This window comes from Hippocampus bargibanti, linkage group LG10, assembly GCF_051943395.1.
Source record: "Hippocampus bargibanti isolate YZ-2025 linkage group LG10, ASM5194339v1, whole genome shotgun sequence".
Taxonomy (NCBI): domain Eukaryota; kingdom Metazoa; phylum Chordata; class Actinopteri; order Syngnathiformes; family Syngnathidae; genus Hippocampus; species Hippocampus bargibanti.
In genome coordinates, this window is record NC_142743.1 from 3,160,821 (window position 1) to 3,180,985 (window position 20,165).

Consider the following 20,165-nt stretch of genomic DNA (forward strand, 5'->3'; position numbering starts at 1 on the left):
TGCTTGAGAGATAGATAGATATTATCTATTCGATAGATTGACTATCTTTTCATAGATAGATAGCTAGCTAGCTTGCTTTCTATAGCTATAGATGCTGGCGCGTGTGGCTGCCGCTGCTCACCCACAGAAAAAAACTTATCCTGTGACTGTCAAGTGACCTTGAGAGTTTTGAAAGACGCTTAGAAATTAAATGGATTATTATTATTATTATTATTATTATTATTATTATTATTATTATTATTATTATTATTATTATTATTATTATTATTATCAAATGCCGGGATAGATTTTGGATGGGTGAGTGATTGGAAAATCTTTTATTGTGAAAGCGCCGAGCGGAAGCTATTGCAGCGCTCGTCCGGCGACTTGACGCTGCTATTGCTCAGCTGCAGTGCGGACAAAATGCCGGTGCCGTTCTGCGGTTCTTGACTAGTGCACAGTCCGCGCTTGTCCCAGCGCAAATCGCGACCCATTCGCACATCCCGGTTCCGGTTGGCCCGGACCAGAACCGGCCACACCATCGCATGCACCACCGAAGGAGACTGTAGTCGAGCGAGGAGTGGGAGGGTGGGTGCGGTGGTGGGGAGGGGAGGGGGACCAGCAGGGGTCCTTCTTGTGATGGAGAGTCCCAAGAGGCCCAAGCGGACAAGCGCCCGGTAGGTGGAAGCGCCGCAGCGGGTTTCGGGTCGGGTCGGGTCGGATGGCAGCCGAGCGGCACGGGCGGTGCCGACCAATGGAATGTGTCATTCATGAGCCGGGTCAGGCCTGGCCACGTTTATTGCGCCGCATGACGATTGGACCGCACACCTGAGGAAGGAAGGCCACTTCCGAACCCAAATGGGACCCGACCCGTCGGGATTGATAATAATAATAACAATAATACCTTTCATTTCTAAGCGCCTTTCAAAACTCTCAAGGACACTTTACTTTCACTGGATCAGTTTTTCTGTGGGTGAGCAGCGGCAGCCACACGCGCCAGCGATCACTCGACCCGGAATGACTCAAATAAATAAAAATTAGATAGCTAATAGATAGCCAATAGATAGCCAGCCAGCTAGGTAGCCAATAGATAGCCAGCTAGCCAGCTAATAGATAGCTAGCCAGCTGGATAGCCAGCCAACTAGCCAGCCAGCTAATAGATAGCCAGCTAGCTGGATAGATAGCTAACAGACAACCAAGTACCTTGTGCCCCGTTATCAGTATTCTCAGCAAAACATGCTATGTTAAAATGCTACATGTGGCTAATGTCTTCATTGCTAATAAAACATTAATTGTGAACGGGTGAGGCGGCCCAGCCTCCCAAATGAGGAGAGTTGACCCCAAGGTCAGATTATTTGCATTTCTTTGCGCCTGACCAAATCTATTTGGTCATTGAATTGACGTTGCATTGGATTGGATGTAGCTTTATTCGTCTCGCAGTGGAGAAATTTACATTTCACATCAGCAATGTTATGAAAGGGAGAGGAAAGGAAAGAAAGAAGTAGAAAAACAAAATACAGGTGCTGTTGGAAAGGCAGCCACTCTCGGGGCGCCATCTTGAAGTCAAAAGAACAAAAAAAAAACTAAATAACAAATAATATGACAACACAGTCATTCATTTTTCAGCACTTACTGTACCCACTTTGTGACATGAAGCGGTTCTAGATGAAAGAGGAGAGGATCAAAGCGTCCTTCAGCAGTGGATCAGGGACGTCATGGCGGAACGTGCACGACTGTTACAAGCTAAATGTTGAAAGAAAACACGCAGCTGTAGCATCCATCTCCTGTTCCACGTAAATCCACTTCAATTCCAAGCCGCGACAGTGCACACACACACACACAAGAAAAAAAAATCATTGTTTCTCCACCCACCCTCCCCAACAGATCAATGGCTCGTTCATACCGGAAGCCGCCGGCGTCCTTCACGGATGGCAGATGCAGTGCCTAGGCCCCGCCCACCAGGACAACGCCAACATGAACGGGACCGCCGAGCAGGCCGACATCCTGCCGCCCAACTGCATGGTCAAGGACAGATGGAAAGTGGTCAGTGAGCAAGGGGGGGGGGGGCGAATGGAGGGGCTCACAGGATAAGTTTTTCAGTGGGTGAGCAGCGGCAACCACAAGCACCAGCGTTCACTCAACCTAGAAGTAACTCAAATAGATAGAAAGCTAGCTAATAGATAGCTAATAAGAATAACAACAATAATACATTTAATTTATAAGCGCCTTTCAAAACTCAAGGTTACTTTACAGTTACAGAATAAGTTTTGCGATGGGTGAGCAGCGGCAGCCACACGCGCCAGCGTTCACTCAACCCAGAAGTAACTCAAATAGATAGAAAGCTAAATAACTAGCTAATATATAGCTAACAATAATACATTTAATTTATAAGCGCCTTTCAAAACTCTCAAGTTCACTTTACAGTCACAGAACTTAGATACGTACTGTAGCTAGCCAGATAGCTAGCTCGCTAGCCAGCTAAATATCTAATAGATAACAAATAAATAAACAGAGGCAAATAAATCAATTAATGTGTCATTCGATCCGAAGCACACTGAAAGAGGAGAGGCTCAAAGTGTCCTTTTCACCAGTGGATCACAGACGCCATGGTCAAGTGTGCACATCTGCTACAAACTAAATGTTGAAAGCAAACACCAAACTAGCCGTAGCATCCGTTGACCAAAAGAGATTGTCTCGCACGTCAATCCGCTTCAATTCTGAGCCGCGGCCGTTCCTCATAGCTTTTCTTCTCATGGTGATCCCTCCGGCTGGAGACTGTCCAACAGCAGGCTGTGGAGGAAAAAAAGCGCAATGGCTGTGCAGCCGTGACAGTCAAATGGCATTAGCATTAGCATTAGCATTTAGCATTGTTTGGATTCTCCGTCGGCTTGACATTTTTCAAAATGAGCTGAATTTAAAATTCCCGCCGCGCCCAAATTGATGCATTTTGTTGGCGTTGTTTGCGTTGGAGCTGAATTACGCCCCCTGGCGTTGCAGTTGAAGAAGATCGGCGGCGGCGGTTTCGGCGAGATCTACGAGGCGCTGGACCTGCTGACCCGGGAGAATGTGGCCCTCAAGGTGGAGTCGGCTCAGCAGCCCAAACAGGTCCTGAAGATGGAGGTGGCCGTGCTGAAGAAGCTGCAGGGTGGGTACCACCCGGGCAAAGCCCCCCACCCCTGAAGCCCCTCGGGCACTCATAATAATAATACATTTCATTTATAAGCGCCTTTCAAAACTCTCAAGGTCACTTTACAGGCACAGGATAAGTTTTTCTGTGGGTAAGCAGTGGCAGCCACATGCGCACGCGTTCACTCAACTCAGAATAATTCAAAAAGACAGAAAGCTAGCTAGTTAGCGAATACGTAGATAATAGCTACATAGCCATACAGCTAGCTAGATAGCCAGACAGCTAATGGATAGCTAGCATGCTAGCTAGTGAGCTAGCCACCCAGCTAGCCAGATAGCTAATAGATAGCAAATATCTAGCTAGGTAGCACATGAGCAAAATTGATAACAACTGAGAAACCCAGAAGTACCTCAAAATGATAGCTAGCTAGCTAACAGATAGCTAATCCATTGCCAGCTACATAGCTATCTAGCCAGACAGCTAATAGATAGCAAATAGATAGCCAGCTAGGTAGCTGGAAAATGGATAGAAAATAGATAGCTAGCGAATTAGCTAACTAGATAACAAATAACACTTCTTTGTGTTTTGTTTTTCTACTTCCTTTCCTAACTTTGCTGCTATTTCCGGCTAGAGTGAACGCAGACACGAATGGCTGCCGCTGCTCACCCACACAAAAAAAGTTCTCATCCTGTGACTGTAAAGTGTCCTTGGGAGTTTTGAAAGGCGCTTAGAAATGAAATGTATTATTATTATTATTATTATTATTATTATTATTATTATTATTATTATTATTATTTCCAAGCGCCTTTGAAATCAGACCCGAGCAAAGCCCCCACCCCAAACCCCCTCAGCGGCAACACTCGGGCACTCAGCCCCCTTTTCTTTCTGGCTGTTGTGCGGGCACAGGTAAAAACCACGTGTGCAAGTTCATCGGCTGCGGCAGAAACGACAAATTCAACTACGTGGTGATGCAGCTTCAGGTGAGGAGGACGAGGGTTAAGGGGGTTTTGGGGGCGCCGACCGGCCCCCCGCTGACGCTTGCTGTGCACCCCCCCCCCGTCAAGGGTCGCAACCTAGCCGACCTGCGGCGCAGTCAGCCTCGGGGGACCTTCACCATGAGCACCACGCTCAGGCTGGGCAAGCAGATCCTGGAGTCCATTGAGGCCATTCACTCCGTCGGATTCCTCCACCGGGACATCAAACCTGTAAACCGAGACCGCCACCACCGCGCCCCCGATCTCGTCCCCCTTGCTCAGGAATGGTTTTGTCTTCCCGTGGGCTCAGTCCAACTTTGCGATGGGTCGCCTGCCCTCCACGTACCGCAAGTGCTACATGCTGGACTTCGGTCTGGCCCGCCAGTACACCAACACCACCGGCGAGGTCCGACCGGTAAGACGCCTCCGCTCCTCTCCTCGCCGGTGTGCTCGCGCTCATGCTAGCGTGCGCTGATGCTAACGTGCGCTGAAGCTAGCGTGCGCTGATGCTAGCAGGTGCTCATGCTAGCGTGCGCTCATGCTAGCACGCGCCGATGCTAGCATGTGATGATGCTAGCATGCGCTCGGGGTAGCATGCGCTCATGCTAGGGTGCGCTGATGCTAGGGTGCGCTGATGCTAGCGTGCGCTGTTGCTAGCGTGCGCTGTTGCTAGCGTGCGCTCATGCTAGGGTATGCTCATGCTAGCGTTCGCTAATGCTAGCGTGCGGTCATGCTAGCGTGCACTCATGCTAGTGTGCGCTCATGCTAGCGTGCGCTGAAGCTAGTGTGCGGTGATGCTAGCATGTGCTGATGCTAGCAGGTGCTCATGCTAGCGTGCGCGCATGCTACGATGCGCTGATGCTAGCATGTGATGACGCTAGCATGCGCTCGGGGTAGCATGCGCTCATGCTAGGGTGCGCTGTTGCTAGGGTGCGCTCATGCTAGCGTGCGCTGTTGCTAGCGTGCGCTCATGCTAGCGTATGCTCATGCTAGCGTTCGCTGATGCTAGCGTGCGGTCATGTTAGCATGCGCTGATGCTAGCATGTGCTGATGCTAGCATACGCTTGGGCTAGCATGCGCTCGGGCTTGCGTGCACTGATGCTAGTGTGCGCTGATGCTGGCGTGCGCTGATGCTTGCATGCGCTCGGGCTAGCGTATGCTCATGCTAGCGTTCGCTGATGCTAGCGTGCGGTCATGTTAGCATGCGCTGATGCTAGCATACGCTCGGGCTAGCATACGCTCGGGCTTGCGTGCGCTGTTGCTAGGGTGCGCTCATGCTAGCGTGCGCTGTTGCTAGCGTGCGCTCATGCTAGCGTATGCTCATGCTAGCGTTCGCTGATGCTAGCGTGCGGTCATTCTAGCGTGCACTCATGCTAATGTGCGCTCATGCTAGCGTGCGCTCATGCTAGCGTTCGCTCATGCTAGCGTGCGGTCATGTTAGCATGCGCTGATGCTAGCATGCGCTGATGCTAGCATACGCTCGGGCTAGCATGCGCTCGGGCTTGCGTGCGCTGTTGCTAGGGTGCGCTCATGCTGGCGTGCGCTGTTGCTAGCGTGCGCTCATGCTAGCGTATGCTCATGCTAGCGTTCGCTGATGCTAGCGTGCGGTCATTCTAGCGTGCACTCATGCTAATGTGCGCTCATGCTAGCGTGCGCTCATGCTAGCGTTCGCTCATGCTAGCGTGCGGTCATGTTAGCATGCGCTGATGCTAGCATGCGCTGATGCTAGCATACGCTCGGGCTAGCATGCGCTCGGGCTTGCGTGCACTGATGCTAGTGTGCGCTGATGCTGGCGTGCGCTGATGCTTGCATGCGCTCGGGCTTGCATGCGCTTGGGCTAGCACGCGCTCCTGCTAGCATGCGTTCGCCTTCTTGTTCCAGTTTCTGTTGGGTTTAGTCCTGCACTGGCCCCATTCTAGTCCTGGTTTTGCTCCACTTTGACCTCTACAGCGACGAATCCGCTTGCCGTTGACTTTGAATCTCCTTATTTCATTGGAAATTTCTTAGCGTTAGCATGTTGATTGACAGTCGCCTGGTTCCGTTGGAACCGTGAGTGACCGAGGGATTTTGGGGGAGGGTTTTTGGGTTCCTGCTGGTCCGGTTGCACGCTTTGGCGCAATCCATTTTTGTCTGGTTCTGATTTGTTTCGTTTTGTTTTTGTGTTGAGTGTCATTTTTGTTTTTCTTCCAGTTGGTTCCTTTGGACTTATGATTTTGACGTGCATGCCTTCATCATCATCATCACCCCGGTTACCAGGGATGAGAGTGGTTTCCATAGCGACAGAGGGAGGTGCCGCAACCGCACCACAGGTCACCTTTAGGACTTCAAGATTTGCTCGCTGCGGCATCGCCAACTTTGATGACATCCAATGACGCGTTTCGGCCATTTCTTGCCCTTTAGCCTCGACCCTGCCCTGAAAAGAATCCGTCAATCAAAATTCCGAAGCGTACAATCGAAAGAAAAGCAATGGCCAACCTCACAAATGTCGTGTTGAGAAGCACTTAAAACCGTGACAGAATGAGCCCCTCCCCCAAATTACCGATTGCTCTAATTTGTACGCCGAATGCCTAGATAGCTAGCTATTTGCTATCTTTTTGCTTTTATTATCTATTAGCTATCTGTTGTCTGTCTGTCTGGATGGCTATCTAGCTAGCTCGCTATTAGCTGTCTGGCTCACTGGATAGCTATCTAGCTGACTAGCTATTAGCTATATGGCTATTAGCTAGCTGGGTCGCTTTCTATCCGTTTGAGTTACTTCCGGGTTGAGTGAACGCTGGCGCGTGTGGCTGCCGCTGCTCACCCACAGAAAAACGTATCCTGTGACTGTAAAATGACCATGTGAGTTTTGAAAGGCGCTTATGAAATGAAATGTATTATTATTATTATTATTATTATTATTATTATTATTATTATAAATGGCGAGGACAAAATGGCCACCGACGGCCCCGTGACTCACGCCGGCCGCGTTTGTGTTGCAGCCGAGGACGGTGGCGGGTTTCCGAGGGACGGTCCGTTACGCTTCGGTCAACGCTCACAAGAACAAGGTGAGACGACTGGCCCGACGACTGGCCAGACGGGGCGTTGTGACCGGTCGCTGTCCCCACAGGAGATGGGTCGCCACGACGACCTGTGGTCGCTCTTCTACATGTTGGTGGAGTTTGCCGTGGGCCAGTTGCCTTGGAGGAAGATCAAAGACAAGGTGCACGGACACTCAAAGCCTTTGCCACCCCTTTTGCGTTGCAGTCGCTTGTTACCGGGTCTGCTACAGGGTCCGCTACCGGGTCCGCTACCGGGTCTGCTACAGGGTCCGCTACCGGGTCCGCTACAGGGTCCGCGACAGGGTCCGTTACAGGGTTCGCTACAGGGTTCGCTACCGGATTTGCTACCGGGTCCGTTACCAGGTGCACTATCGGGTACGCTACCAGGTCCGCTACAGGGTCCACTACGGGGCCCACTACCGGGTCCGCTACAGGGTCCGCTCCCGGTCCCCCTACAGGGTCCGCCACAGGGTTCGCTACAGGGTCCGCTTCCCGTCCGTTCCGCCTTTTCCGGCGGTCTGCCGGCGCTCCGCCTTCAACCCTCCCGTCGCTTTCCTGAGCGCACGTTTCCGCAGCAGTCCGCGTCACCCTTGATCCCGAGTGAAGTCGGGTGGCGTCTTTTAGCTGGTTTTGGCTCTCTTCGTCCAGTCCCTTGCCGACCCACCGCCGGTGGATTGGCTTTGGCCGTCTCACGCGCGTTTGTCGTCTAGGAGCAAGTGGGTCAAATCAAGGAGCGCTACGACCACCGCATGCTGCTCAAGCACATGCCGTCCGAGTTCAACGTCTTCCTGGACCACGTCCTGGCCCTCGACTACTACACCAAACCCGACTACCAGGTAAGCTTCCGTCCCGTTCCGCCGAAAACCCGACGGGAATTTCCGCCAACCAAAGTCAAAAAGAGGTTGGAGACCTTTTTGAGGTTTGGAGCGCCGACGGGCATCCAGGCCAAAGACGGCTGCGTGCGTGCTGTCCCCTCAGCTGCTGATGTCGGTGTTCGAGAACAGCATGAAGGAGCGAATCATCACGGAGAACGAGCCTTTCGACTGGGAGAAGGCCGGAGGGAGGCGGGCGCATCCACCGCCTCGTCCACCCAAGCGCAGCACAACACGCGGCCCACCGCTGCCATGGTCGGGTAAGCGGCACCGCCGTCCGCCGCCCGCCCGCAAGTTCTTGACCCCGGAGCGCTGCGCAGGGCCATCGTGACACCGGGGCCCGGAGACCCTCAGCGCGAGAACACGGACGACGTCCTCCAAGACGAGCACCTGAGCGACCAGGAGAACGCCCCGCCCCCCGCCCCATCGGGCCGCGCCCCCGGCGGCGAGCCGGCCGAGGCCTGGGAGGACACGGACTTCAACCGCAACAGGCTCAGGATCAGCCTGAACAAGGTGTGCTCGTAAGTGATTCGGAAGCGGGGCTGGCGTCCGGCGCCGCTGACCATGTCTCCGTAGGAGGAGGAGGGGGAGGAGGAGGAGGAGGCGGGCCACGCCGCCCGTCCGCTGTCGCCAGGCCGCTGCGGAGCTCCCGATTCGCCCACAGGTCCCGGACGGTCCTTACGATACCGCCGAGTCAACAGCCCCGAGTCGGAGCGCCTGTCTGCCGCCGAGGGACGTGGGGACGCCTGTGGACAGAGGTGATGGCCGATGCCGTCTCTACCCGCGGCCCAAGCTAACTTCCTTCACTTTGGGGAGGGGCTAGAAAACCGCCTCGGTGGCCAGTAACTTCCGAACCAACTCCTCGAACTTGTCTTGGCCCTGTTTCCCCGCCCCCAGTCGTCGGTTAAAGCCACGTGATTGGTCAAGAATGCAGCAGTGAGGGAAGGTGGTTTAAATATTAAAGAGACAGGCAGACGACGGAGAGAGAGTCACAAAATGGATAGAAAACAGTGAAATTTAGACTTGTTTCAACTTTGATAGTTCAATTTCAGTTCTTCAACTATCTAGCTAACTATCTATGAGGTATATAGCTAGCTATCTATTAGTTATTTATTAGCCAGCTAGCTAACTTTCTACCTATTTGAATTATTCAACTATCGAGCTAACTATATCTATGAGTTATCTATTAGCTTTCTAGCTGGCTATCTGTTAGTTATCTATTAACCAGCTAGCTAACTTTCTACCTATTTGAGTTGTTCAACTATTTAGCTAACTATATGAGTTATCTATTAGCTATCTATTAGTTATCTATTAGCCAGCTAGCTAATTTTCTACCTATTTGAGTTCTTTAACTATCTAGCTAACTATATCTATGAGTTATCTATTAGCTATCTAGCTAGCTATCTATTAGTTATCTATTAGCTAGCTAACTTTCTACCTATTTGAGTTGTTCAACTATTTAGCTAACTATATGAGTTATCTATTAGCTATCTATTAGTTATCTATTAGCCAGCTAGCTAACTTTCTACCTATTTGAGTTCTTCAACTATCTAGCTAACTATATCTATGAGTTATCTATTAGCTATCTAGCTAGTTACCTATTAGTTATCTATTAGCTAGCTAGCTAACTTTCTACCTATTTGAGTTCTTCAACTATTTAGCTAACTATATGAGTTATCTATTAGCTATCTATTAGTTATCTATTAGCCAGCTAGCTAATTTCTACCTATTTGAATTATTCTATCCTAACTTTCTATGAGTTATCTATTAGCTTTCTAGCTATCTAGTTATCTATTAACTATAACTTTCTACCTATTTGAGTTATCTATTTAGCTATCTAGTTATCTATTAGCTATCTATTAGTTATTTATTAGCCAGCTAGCTAACTTTCTACCTATTTGAATTATTCAACTATCGAGCTAACTATATCTATGAGTTATCTATTAGCTATCTAGCTAGCTATCTATTAGTTATCTATTAGCTAGCTAACTTTCTACCTATTTGAGTTGTTCAACTATTTAGCTAACTATATGAGTTATCTATTAGCTATCTATTAGCCAGCTAGCTAATGTCTACCTATTTGAGTTCTTCAACTATCTAGCTAACTATATCTATGAGTTATCTATTAGCTATCTAGCTAGCTATCTATTAGTTATCTATTAGCTAGCTAACTTTCTACCTATTTGAGTTCTTCAACTATCTGGCTAACTATCTATGAGTTATCTATTAGCTATCTAGCTAGTTACCTATTAGTTATCTATTAGCAAGCTAGCTAACTTTCTACCTATTTGAGTTATTCAACTATCTAGATAACTACATGAATTATCTATTGGCTAGCCAGCTATCTTTCTGTCTATTTGAGTTACTTCCGGGTTGAGTGAATGCTGGCGCGTGTGGCCGCCACTGCCTACCCACAGAAAAACTGATCCTGTGACTGTAAAGTGACCTTGAGAGTTTTGAAAGGCGCTTAGAAATGTATTATTATTATTATTATTATTATTATAAGGAAGAAAAAAGACCTTGGGGTCAGTCCCACATATCAGTCGAGCAGCTGCACTTGCTTCGCAGCCAAGCTAGTGTTTTGGGAGCAGAGGGTAACTTCCTTAGCGGCCGAAGCTAACCTTCTTGGGAGCTAATTTTTCGTCAGGAGCGGCAGGGCCTCCGAAGCGGCGCTATCCGAAAGGCCCGCCCGTGGTCAAAGTTGGGAGGTAGCCGGGCCGCGGGGTCCGTCGGGATGGGCGGCGAGGCTGACTTTGTGGAGGCTCGCAGGTCTCGTATGGACATGCTGGGCTCCCCCTCGCGCCACGTGTACTCGTCGCAGCCGGCGCAGATGCTGTCGGTGGAGCCCGGCTGCCGCGCCGAGCGGGCGGCCGGCGGCCGGCAGGAAGTGTCGGCGGCCTCGGGGGACCAGGAAGCCCACAGCAACGCTTTCATCCGCTCCGTCCCCCTGGCCGAGGAGGAGGACTTTGACAGCAAGGAGTGGGTGATGATCGACAAGGAGGCGGAGCTTCGAGATTTCCACCCCACCACGTCGGGGACCACCGACGAGGAGCCCGAGGAACTGCGCCCCCTGGAGGAGCAGGACGAGCGCCGGAAGGTCAAGGCGGCGGCAGGTGAGCCCTCCGTCGGCCGCTTCGGCCCGCCGTCGCCGCGCCCCGGCCTCAGCGGCGCCGCCTTGCCCGCCCCTCAGGTGCCGAACCGGCGGTGCGCCCCAAGACCCACGCCCGCGGTTTGCTCACGCTGGCTGAGGAAGAGGCGTCCCGCAGGAGCTTCGGCGCCGGCGGGAGCCCCGCCGGCTCGCCGTGCCGCTCGCTGCCGGTGGCGCGTCCCCGCCGAAGGGAGTCCGAGCCCGACGGACCGCCGCAGCCGGTAAGAACCCGTCCGCCCGCCGCTTTTTGCTTCTCGCTCTCTTGCGCTCGAGCTCGCGACGCTTTGAGTGCAGGTCTTTGGCGGGAGACCCCGTTTTGGTTGGGCCTCACGGCTCTTTGGACTTTATTGGTTGGCTTTTATTGGTTGTTTTTGTGTCGGTTGTTGCAGTGCCTGAAACTCATGAGAAAAAGTTAGCGGACACCAGGGCAGACAACTCTGAAAAGTTGCCTGCCTATTCTACATAACGTAAGATATATTTTGTGTAGTTTTAAGGCTCGGAAAATTAGAAAGTAGAAAATTATGTTTTATGGGGACCTGGGAACGGATTATTATCATTTTAATGGTTTCCTATGGGAAATTAATTTTTGGGAAACACACTTTTCGCCTTACACACTCTGTCTGGGAACCAATTAGGTTTGTAAGCCAAGATATCACTGTATTTTTCTTTCTACCTATTTGACTTATTCAACTATCTAGCTAACTATCTCTGAGTTATCTATTAGCTATCTAGCTAGCGATCTATTAGTTATCTATTAGCCAGCTAGCTAACTTTTTTTCAACTATCTAGTGAACTATATCTATGACTTATTCTTCTTCGAATCTGAAGTCATTGTTTTGATTCTAGAGCAAGGCAAGACGTCCTGGCGTGATGTCACGTACAAGGGGGCGGGGCCTTCTGAAAATGGAACTTTCTCAGATCATTTTGAAGTAGTTTTGGGACACTTTAAGTCATTTTGATTGGTCTTTTGCATTTGACTAAAAATATCAGCCTGTGTGTTTTGGCTATTTTAGATGCTATCAAACGTTTTTCTGATGTTTTCTGACTCGCGCTGAATATTCATGAAGTCTTGTTTTCGAGTTGATGACGATCCTCACGTGACGTCACGGAGGGAACGCCCCTGACCGAGAAAGCGACACACAATGCATTTTGCGGTTCTGTGTTTGGTCGGAAAACTTCGTGTCGATCCGTGTTGATGGCGAAATTAGAAGGAAAACACAAATAACGCAATGGTGAATCGTTGTGTGTTGCACCAAGACAACTATTTGATATTCGTTGACACAAATTCCTAGCTGACAAATCAGCCCATTTCCAACTGAGCTTGGGCGCCATCTTGTGCATTTTCTGGGACGCTACATTGGAGTCCAGACGCGTCGAATTGATTCGGAAGGACTTCTTTAATCGATTGCAAAAATGTATGCTTTCCTCTTCGGAACTATTTGAATCATATTCACAACTGGATGAGTAACAAGAAAGGATTTTTTTCCGAATCTGAAGCCATTGTTTTGATTCTGGAGCAAGGCAGTTTGTGAAAGAGTATCCTGGTGTGACGTCACGAACAAGGAGGCGGGACTTTCTGAAAATCCTCAATTCGCAGATCAATTTTGTTGCAGTTTTAGCACACTTTAAGTCATTTTTATTGGTTTTTTTTTTGCATTAGACTAAAAATATCAGCCTGCGTGTTTTAGATGCTATAAAAGTTTTTCTGATGTCAGTTAGGAAACAAAATATGGTGTCGGTTGTCCTTTAATTGATGGTAAATATCCCTTGCTGATGATTTAGCTCCAGTTGTGGTTTGTCCATACAGTGTTCGCACAATGCAATGTTTGCGTTGCGTCGTCTGCTAAAAGCCACGTCAACTCCTCTTTCGAAGCGCCTTTCAAAACTCTCAAGTACACTTTACAGTCACGGGATAATGTACGTTTACGTTTTGTAGCGTCATGAATGTGTTAGCTTCTTTTGAATCTTTCTTCTGAGGCTGAGGTTCTGTGCATCTACTTTGGAATTTGATACGCAAATGCACGAAAGTCCGGAAGCACAAAGCAGGCCGAGTATGCAAATTGCCAAACGAACTGAAATTCGAAATTTCCGAAACAAACGAAGATTTCAAAATCGGAATAATTTATTCCGATTTTGAAATCTTCGTTCAAACGTCTGCTTTTTTAAAAAATCATTTTTGTTGAAAAAGTTTGTCGGCCACAAAACGGAGACGTTTTGTAAGTTTTACGCTCGACGTAAAAGTTGCACACCACGGGCGTCCCGGCAGATGTTATTTCAGACACTGGTTGTTGTGTGAATTGCTGTGGCTTCACCAATGGGGTACGGGGGAGCCGTTCTTGTAACGCGTCCTCGTCTTGTCGTGGTCTTTGTGAGGTTCAGGGCAGACAGGCTCCACCCCCCTCGTCACCCTCAACCAATCAGCCGAAGAGCTTCCAATCAGATTGGCTCAGGGAGGGGAAGGGGAGGAGCCGAGGACAGGAAGCCACGTCACGGCGTACATTGGATTAAAAAAAAAAAAAAAAAAAACCAAATCCAAGGCTTCCGCCGGCTAACCTCCTTCCCCTCTCTGTGATTGGTCTGTTTGCAGCCGGACGAGGACCGCTCCCAGCCGCGGCCCAATCAGCTGAGGCGCTTGGCCTCCTACGTTTTCTCCTCGTCCACCCTTGAGACGGAGCACTACCCCCACGGGGGCGGCGCCGCCTTCATCCAGAGGAGTCGCTCGGCCGAGAGCAGCCCCGCCCACGCCGCCGCCGCCGCCGGGTGGAGGCGGCGTCACGGCGGCGCCGCCCTTCCCGCCCGCACGCGACACTCGGTGCTCAACGCGTCGCGATCGCAGCTGCAGCACATGCTCGCCAAACTCATCAACAAGAACAGCGGCTGAAAACGAAAGCGGCAGGCCACACGCCACTTTCGGCGGCGCGGACGCGCGCGTATACGCCGAGACGCGCCGACACCCCGAGCGGATAAGACGCCAAAACCGCCCCCACACGCGTGCGTGACCATGCAATAAACCAGTCCAACGTGTCGCACGAGCTAATGGCTCAGACAGGAAGTCCCAGTGAGGAACAGGAAGTGGACTTTGTGGACACTTCCTGTGGCTGTCCAATCACTTTCCGCCGAGGGACCCACGCCACCAAACACACAATTTTCACACGTATGCAAAGAGGGACACGATGGAAAGGGACAAAGACACACGTGAGACGTCTTTGCCAGCCATTTTGTAGCCAAAACACCTCACTTTATTCTCATCTTTTTCTTCTTCTTTATGATATTATATCTATAGATTTTTTTTAAAAATCATTTTCCAAAATATTGCTGGTTCAGTCAGGAATGACATGAGCATGTTAGTTTAGCGTGTGGCTGACAGCATGGTCAAAGCAGACCTGGTGGCTGTACGGTCGCTAAAGCTAATGCTAGCATCTCGCTATTAGTGCACGTGAGGTTGAGTGTGCGTGCGCGCGTGTGTGTGTGTGTGTGTGTGTGTAGTTTGTCACTGCTGCACTTTATCGCGTCGTCATCAGCGCGAACGCAATAATGCTACGTCGTTTGCTCTACTTATCACGTGACTGGTTGCTAGAAAAGGGGGCGGGGCCTCGGTATGTCGTCAACACCTATTTACCCACATCTTGAAGGGCTAAACTTGGTGAATATGCACCACTTCCCGTATGCGCTGCTTCGCTTCACTCTTGTAGAATGTATCATAAGCTAAGCTAAGCTAGCTGCTAGTTTTACGTTGCGCGCGCTGGCCCACGCTCAACAAGCCGAAGGAGGCGTCACAGGAGTCACGTGACGCGAGGACGCCGCTGGCTCGTTGCTAACGCTACAAATGGCCGCTGCCCTCCCCGTGTTTTTTGTTGGCCTTGGTTGTTATATCGACGAGCTTCCGCCAGACCAAAAAAAAAACCTGATGGGATTTGTTCCGATGCCTCGTTAGCATTCGACTGTTAGCGTGGTGAAAGTGAGCCGTGTTTGGCAAAGCACGTTTCATCGTGAAATGCGACATCGCCGTCGTTGAAACGATTTCAAGGGTACCTCAACTAGTGCAAGGCATTAGCTGATACTAGCAAACGTGCTGCGCGCGACATTTTTACCTCATAAATCCAATAAATTCATTTAAAGCAATGAATAATCTTTTTTTGGGGGATGAGGGGGGGCTCATAATGTGGATTATTTGGGAATAACAGGGTGATGAAATACAAGCAATGTGCATTTTGACACACAAAGGGGGACAATAAAACCTGTTGCTAGCTAGTCCAGCCGCCATTTTGTCAGAGCATTCATTTGTGCAGCAGCTGGCTATCTAATTGCTATCCATTTGCTATCTAGCTAGCTAACTGGCTAGCTATCTATTTGCTAACTAGCTAGCTATCTATTTGCTATCCATTTGCTTTCTATTAGCTAGCTACCTATGTAGCTGATTATCTATTAGCTACATGGCTATCTAGCTAGTTAGCTAACTTTCGAGCTGACTCTCTATTAGCTATCTGTTAGCTAGCTAGCTTTCTATCTATTTGAGTTACTTCTGGGTTGAGTGAACGCTGGCTCATGTGGCTGCCGCTGCTCACCCGCAGAAAAACTGATCCTGTGACTGTAAAGTGACCTTGAGAGTTTTGAAAGGCGCTTATAAATCAAATGGATTATTATTATTATTATTGATGCGCAGGCCAAGCCACGCCTCCCGGTCGTGCCCGCTGGCCGCGCCCCCTCGCCACGCCTCCTCTTTTTCAAGCTTCACTCGGTTCAGATCATCAAATGTTTTTTGTTGCGCAATAAAATGGAACAACGTGGAAGAACTGTTTTTTTTTTGCCACCAAAATAAAACATGAATTTTTGTACACGCGTGTACGCACCCCCCTTATTGATCTGGGGCTGAGGTTCTGTGCGTGCGTCTACTTTGGAAAATGATATGCAAATGCACGACCTTAAAACGCTCGAGAAAGTCCGGAAGCACGAAGCAGGCTTCTGATTGGCTGCCGTGTTGAGTATGCAAATTGCCAAACGAAGCGAAATTCCGAAATGTCCAAACCAAACGAAGATTTCGAAATCTTCGTTCAAATGTTTGCTTTATTGAATAAAGCAAAAATAATAAAATTAAAAAAAATCTTTTTTCTTGAAAAAGTTGTCGGCCACCCAGGCGGAGACGTTTTGTAAAAGTTGCACGCTACGGGCTTCAGGGCAGACATTATTTCAGACACTGGTGTCGATGCATTTTTTGTACCTTTTTCAATTGTTGCGTGAAGTCATCAGGCAATTCTCACAGCTCGCGTACCGAGAAAATTACAATAAAACAGTATTTTTGGAGGGCGAGGGGGTCAAAAAAAGTGAAAGGGGGGTCAAAAAGTGACCTTTTTGACCTTATTGTGTCTTATTTGCAGTCGTATAGGCATCGGTGACAAGAAGGTGTTGTGCTGGTTTGTGGACCGATCGCATGCAGCTATGACACCCCCCACCCTCATTACAACACAGCTCCTCCCACTTTGTGGTCAACTCACCCGTCGCGTTTCCATTTCAGGATCCGTCAGCCCCGTTGCCGCACGGCCTCCCGGCGGGCGACCCGGCGCCGCCGCCATCGCCCGACTACCGCACCAAAGCCGACGGTGACGAGCGGGAGCGCTTCCACTTCCTGCCCAAGCTCGTGGCCAAGCGCGGCGACTTTCTTACGGTGATACTGACCGGAACGCTGCCGCAGCGGCGGGCTTTGGCGGCCCCCGACCGCATCCTGTCCGAGCCCACCAGCCCCAAAGACGACGACGTGACCAAAAGCCAGTCCAACAGCGACGCCAGTCCCAAGAGCTCCGAGCGCAGCCAGGACGCCGCCCCCTCCACGCTCATGGCCGAGGACCAGAGGGGCGCCAGGGACCACCCGTCCGAAGCCGACCCCGACCTGGAGGACGCCTCCAAGACCCTGGTCCTCTTCTCCCCCGGGGACACCCGCAGGTCTCCCTCTGGAGACTTTCCGGCGGCTTCCGGGTCGACCCCCCGCCTAGAAGAGGCCGTCCAGGCGGCGCCCCCGGAGACGGGTCGCCTGTCGCCCGCTCTCAGACCGGACGCGCGGTCGTCCACCCCCGTGGCACCGGCGTCGCCCCCCTTCGCCAAGGTGGAGCGGACATTTGTCCACATCGCCGAGACATCCCACCTCAATGTCATGTCTTCAGCTCGGGAGCCGGAGCGCCGCGCCGCGGAAGATCCGGCGCACGAGCCCCGTGCCGAGGACACCTCGGACAAGGAGCGTCCCGCTGAGGGAATCCCCCCGGAGCAGGTCCCCATAGTTTGTTCGCCCGAAGGTGAGGACAGTCCGAGGCAGAAGCCGTCCGCCGCGGACGCCTCACCGACCCGCAAGAAATTGGAACCGGCGTCGGCAATCAAGCCCCGACTCGGGAGCAGGATTCCCGTTCTGATCTCGGAGGAGGACTCAGAGGCGTCTTCCTCGCGGTCGGCTCGGGCTCGGCTTCAGCGACGCGCCGGGTGGCGGGACTCTGACCCGGCTCGTCTGCTGACCCAAAGGCGACAAGGTCGCTGGCCGCGGCGGCGGCTCTGGTCCGGGGCCTGGTCTTTGCCGTCCTCGGGGGAAGGCGAGTGTCAGCGGGCTTCGGAGAGCCTGTCCGCCACCGGATCCGAGGAGGACACCCGCACCTCGTCTGACTTTAAGGGGACCCCAGGGATGATGCGGGCGGACCAGTGGGGATCCGGAAGTCGGATCCCCAGGCCCGTTAGAAGACCTCCTGCGGAAACGTCCGCCGTGCCGTCTCCTCTGGTGTCTTCCGCTTCCAGGTGGATCCTCATTGTCGGCCACGCTTTGCGCCTCAAAGACCAAACGTCCACCTTGTGCTTTTCTCTCCGCAGGAAGGCAAAGTGTCAGCGAAGGCCCGTGTCGGCGCAGCCGTCCATCAGAGCCTCGTCTCAGTGCCCCCGCCCGGCCCTCGTCTCCGTCCGGTCCGGGGGCAACCGTACGGCCCCGCCAGGACCATTGGGGAACCAGCGCGGTCCGAGCGCCGCCCAGCGCAGGACCGACAGCCCGTCCCCGCGGAGGGTGACCCCCTTGGGAGCCCCGCTTCCCGTCCGGGCTGCGCCGCCCAGGAACCCGGGGTCCACGTGGCGCAGTGCCTCGCAAGAGCCCGCCGCCCTTGCTGGGCGGTCTCGGTCCAAAGCGCCGGTCAAGGCAAACTCCAGGGAGAAGGTCATCGTGCCCGCAAGATAATACCAAGGACCCCAACCGCCGTTTTGTTTGTTGACCGTCCCGAATGACTCGATAACCCCTATTGGTTGGGGACTGCCTGCGAGTCTCGTGACCGTGGTTTTTGCTCTGGGCGCTGACTCAGCATGCTTCAATCTTACGAATGGTGTCAATAATCCTCATCGTATCATCTTATCATGAATCAATCAATGACCTTCAGAACCCTTAAGACTACGCCTGGGTTTTGTCCCCCCCATGCCAATCATGGGTCTGTATGTGCCCCAAGGTTGACTGGCAAACAGTCCCTGGTCTACGGTGCCCTCTCTGGCGACCGACCCATTGTTTGTGGCCCACTATTTTGCGTTGCCTGCTGACCAATCCAACGTCTCGACCGAGGACTTCACAAGACCAATCCTTGGTCATTCCTAGGCAGTGACAAAAACACTGCCTGGGTCGCGATGGCAGCAGCTTCAGTAGGGAAACCCAGACTTCCCTCTCCCCAGCCACTTCTTCCAGTTCTTCCTGGCGGATCCCGAGGCGTTTCCAGGCCAGCTGGGTGACATAGTCTCTCCAGTGTGTCCTGGGTCATCCCTTCTGCCAGTGGGGCATGCCCGGAACACCTCACCAGTGAGGCGTCCAGGAGGCATCCAAATCAGATGCCTGAGCCACCTCATCTGGCTCCAGACTCACAAATGCAGTGATACCTCGGTTTACGAACCCCTTGGCTTACAAACTTTTCGGTTTACAAACGTTAAATGTATGAAAATTTAACCTTGGCATACACACGGGATACACACAGAGCGCCACAATGAGTGATGTGTCGTTCAGGAATGAGCCCGTTCTCCGAACAAGGAAATGGCAGCCGACTTGTTTTTGTCCTCTATTCCCCGCCCCAGTCTTCGGTTAAAGCCACGTGATTGGTCAAGAACGCAGCAGTGGCGGTGGGTTTACAGAAACACAGAGCTGCAAACATTAAATAGATAGACAGAGAGTGAGGCCGTTCTCCAAAAAAGAAAATGGCAGCCGACTTGTTTTTGTCCTCAAGAACGTAGCAGTGAGGGAGGGGGGGTTAAACATTAAAGAGATAGGCAGACGACCGAGAGTGAGAAAATGGATAGAAAAGAGTGAAATTTTGACTCGTTTCAACTTTGATAGTTCAAAGGCAGAGTGTAGACTGCAAGGTTCAAATATCCCATCAATCAGGCTCCACAAATAACCCGCACAAGCCATCTGTACACTTGATGCAAAAAGCGATCAACCCAGCTAAACAGAACACAATTGATGAGGAACTAGGTAAAATTATCGCAGAAATAGCACGGCAACTTCACTCGGATATCGTCAAGAGAAAACCTGGAAATTCATCATCCATTGATGACGATCAAGGCTAGCCACGGATGGTTCGAGAACTTTTAGCATCGTACAGGGATTCATAGTGTCATTCGTCATGGTGAGGCAGACAGTTCTGGGGATAAAGCTGCCAGAGCTTACAAGGAATCATTCCTCAAGATGGTGCAAGAAGAAGGCTACGTTCCTCATCAAGTAATGTTAAGCAGATTCCTTACTTACAGACAGTGTATTGTCGGTGTTCAAATAGGTATTTGAACACCGACAATACACTGTCTGTAAGTAAGGAATCTGCTTAACATTAGTTATCAAGTAGACAGGATGAATTTAGTACAACGGTTCCTCATCAAGTGTTTAATGCTAATGAAACCGGCCACTCCATTCCATCAAGCCATCAACGACAATGACAAAGGTCAATAAAACCACTTTATTATACTGTACAATGTATTTGTTTCATTATAATGCCATCGATGAGAAGGTTTCTTCAGCCGTCATCTGTACAAATTTGA

At 51.0% G+C, this 20,165-nt stretch overlaps 1 protein-coding gene across 1 annotated transcript; it reads left to right on the plus strand.

Annotated features, from left to right (window-relative positions):
- Positions 1–609: 609 nt before the first annotated feature.
- Positions 610–19,847, plus strand: LOC148892099 (tau-tubulin kinase 1-like). The gene is given in 17 exon segments (XM_089005613.1): positions 610–656; positions 1,864–2,022; positions 2,977–3,124; positions 4,013–4,086; positions 4,171–4,311; positions 4,391–4,495; positions 7,059–7,124; positions 7,187–7,279; positions 7,829–7,954; positions 8,097–8,175; positions 8,178–8,250; positions 8,311–8,503; positions 8,567–8,748; positions 10,760–11,103; positions 11,181–11,359; positions 16,651–17,909; positions 17,982–19,847. Coding segments are annotated over 16 exon segments (3,525 nt in total). The 5' UTR covers positions 610–656; positions 1,864–1,914; the 3' UTR covers positions 18,337–19,847.
- Positions 19,848–20,165: the final 318 nt, after the last annotated feature.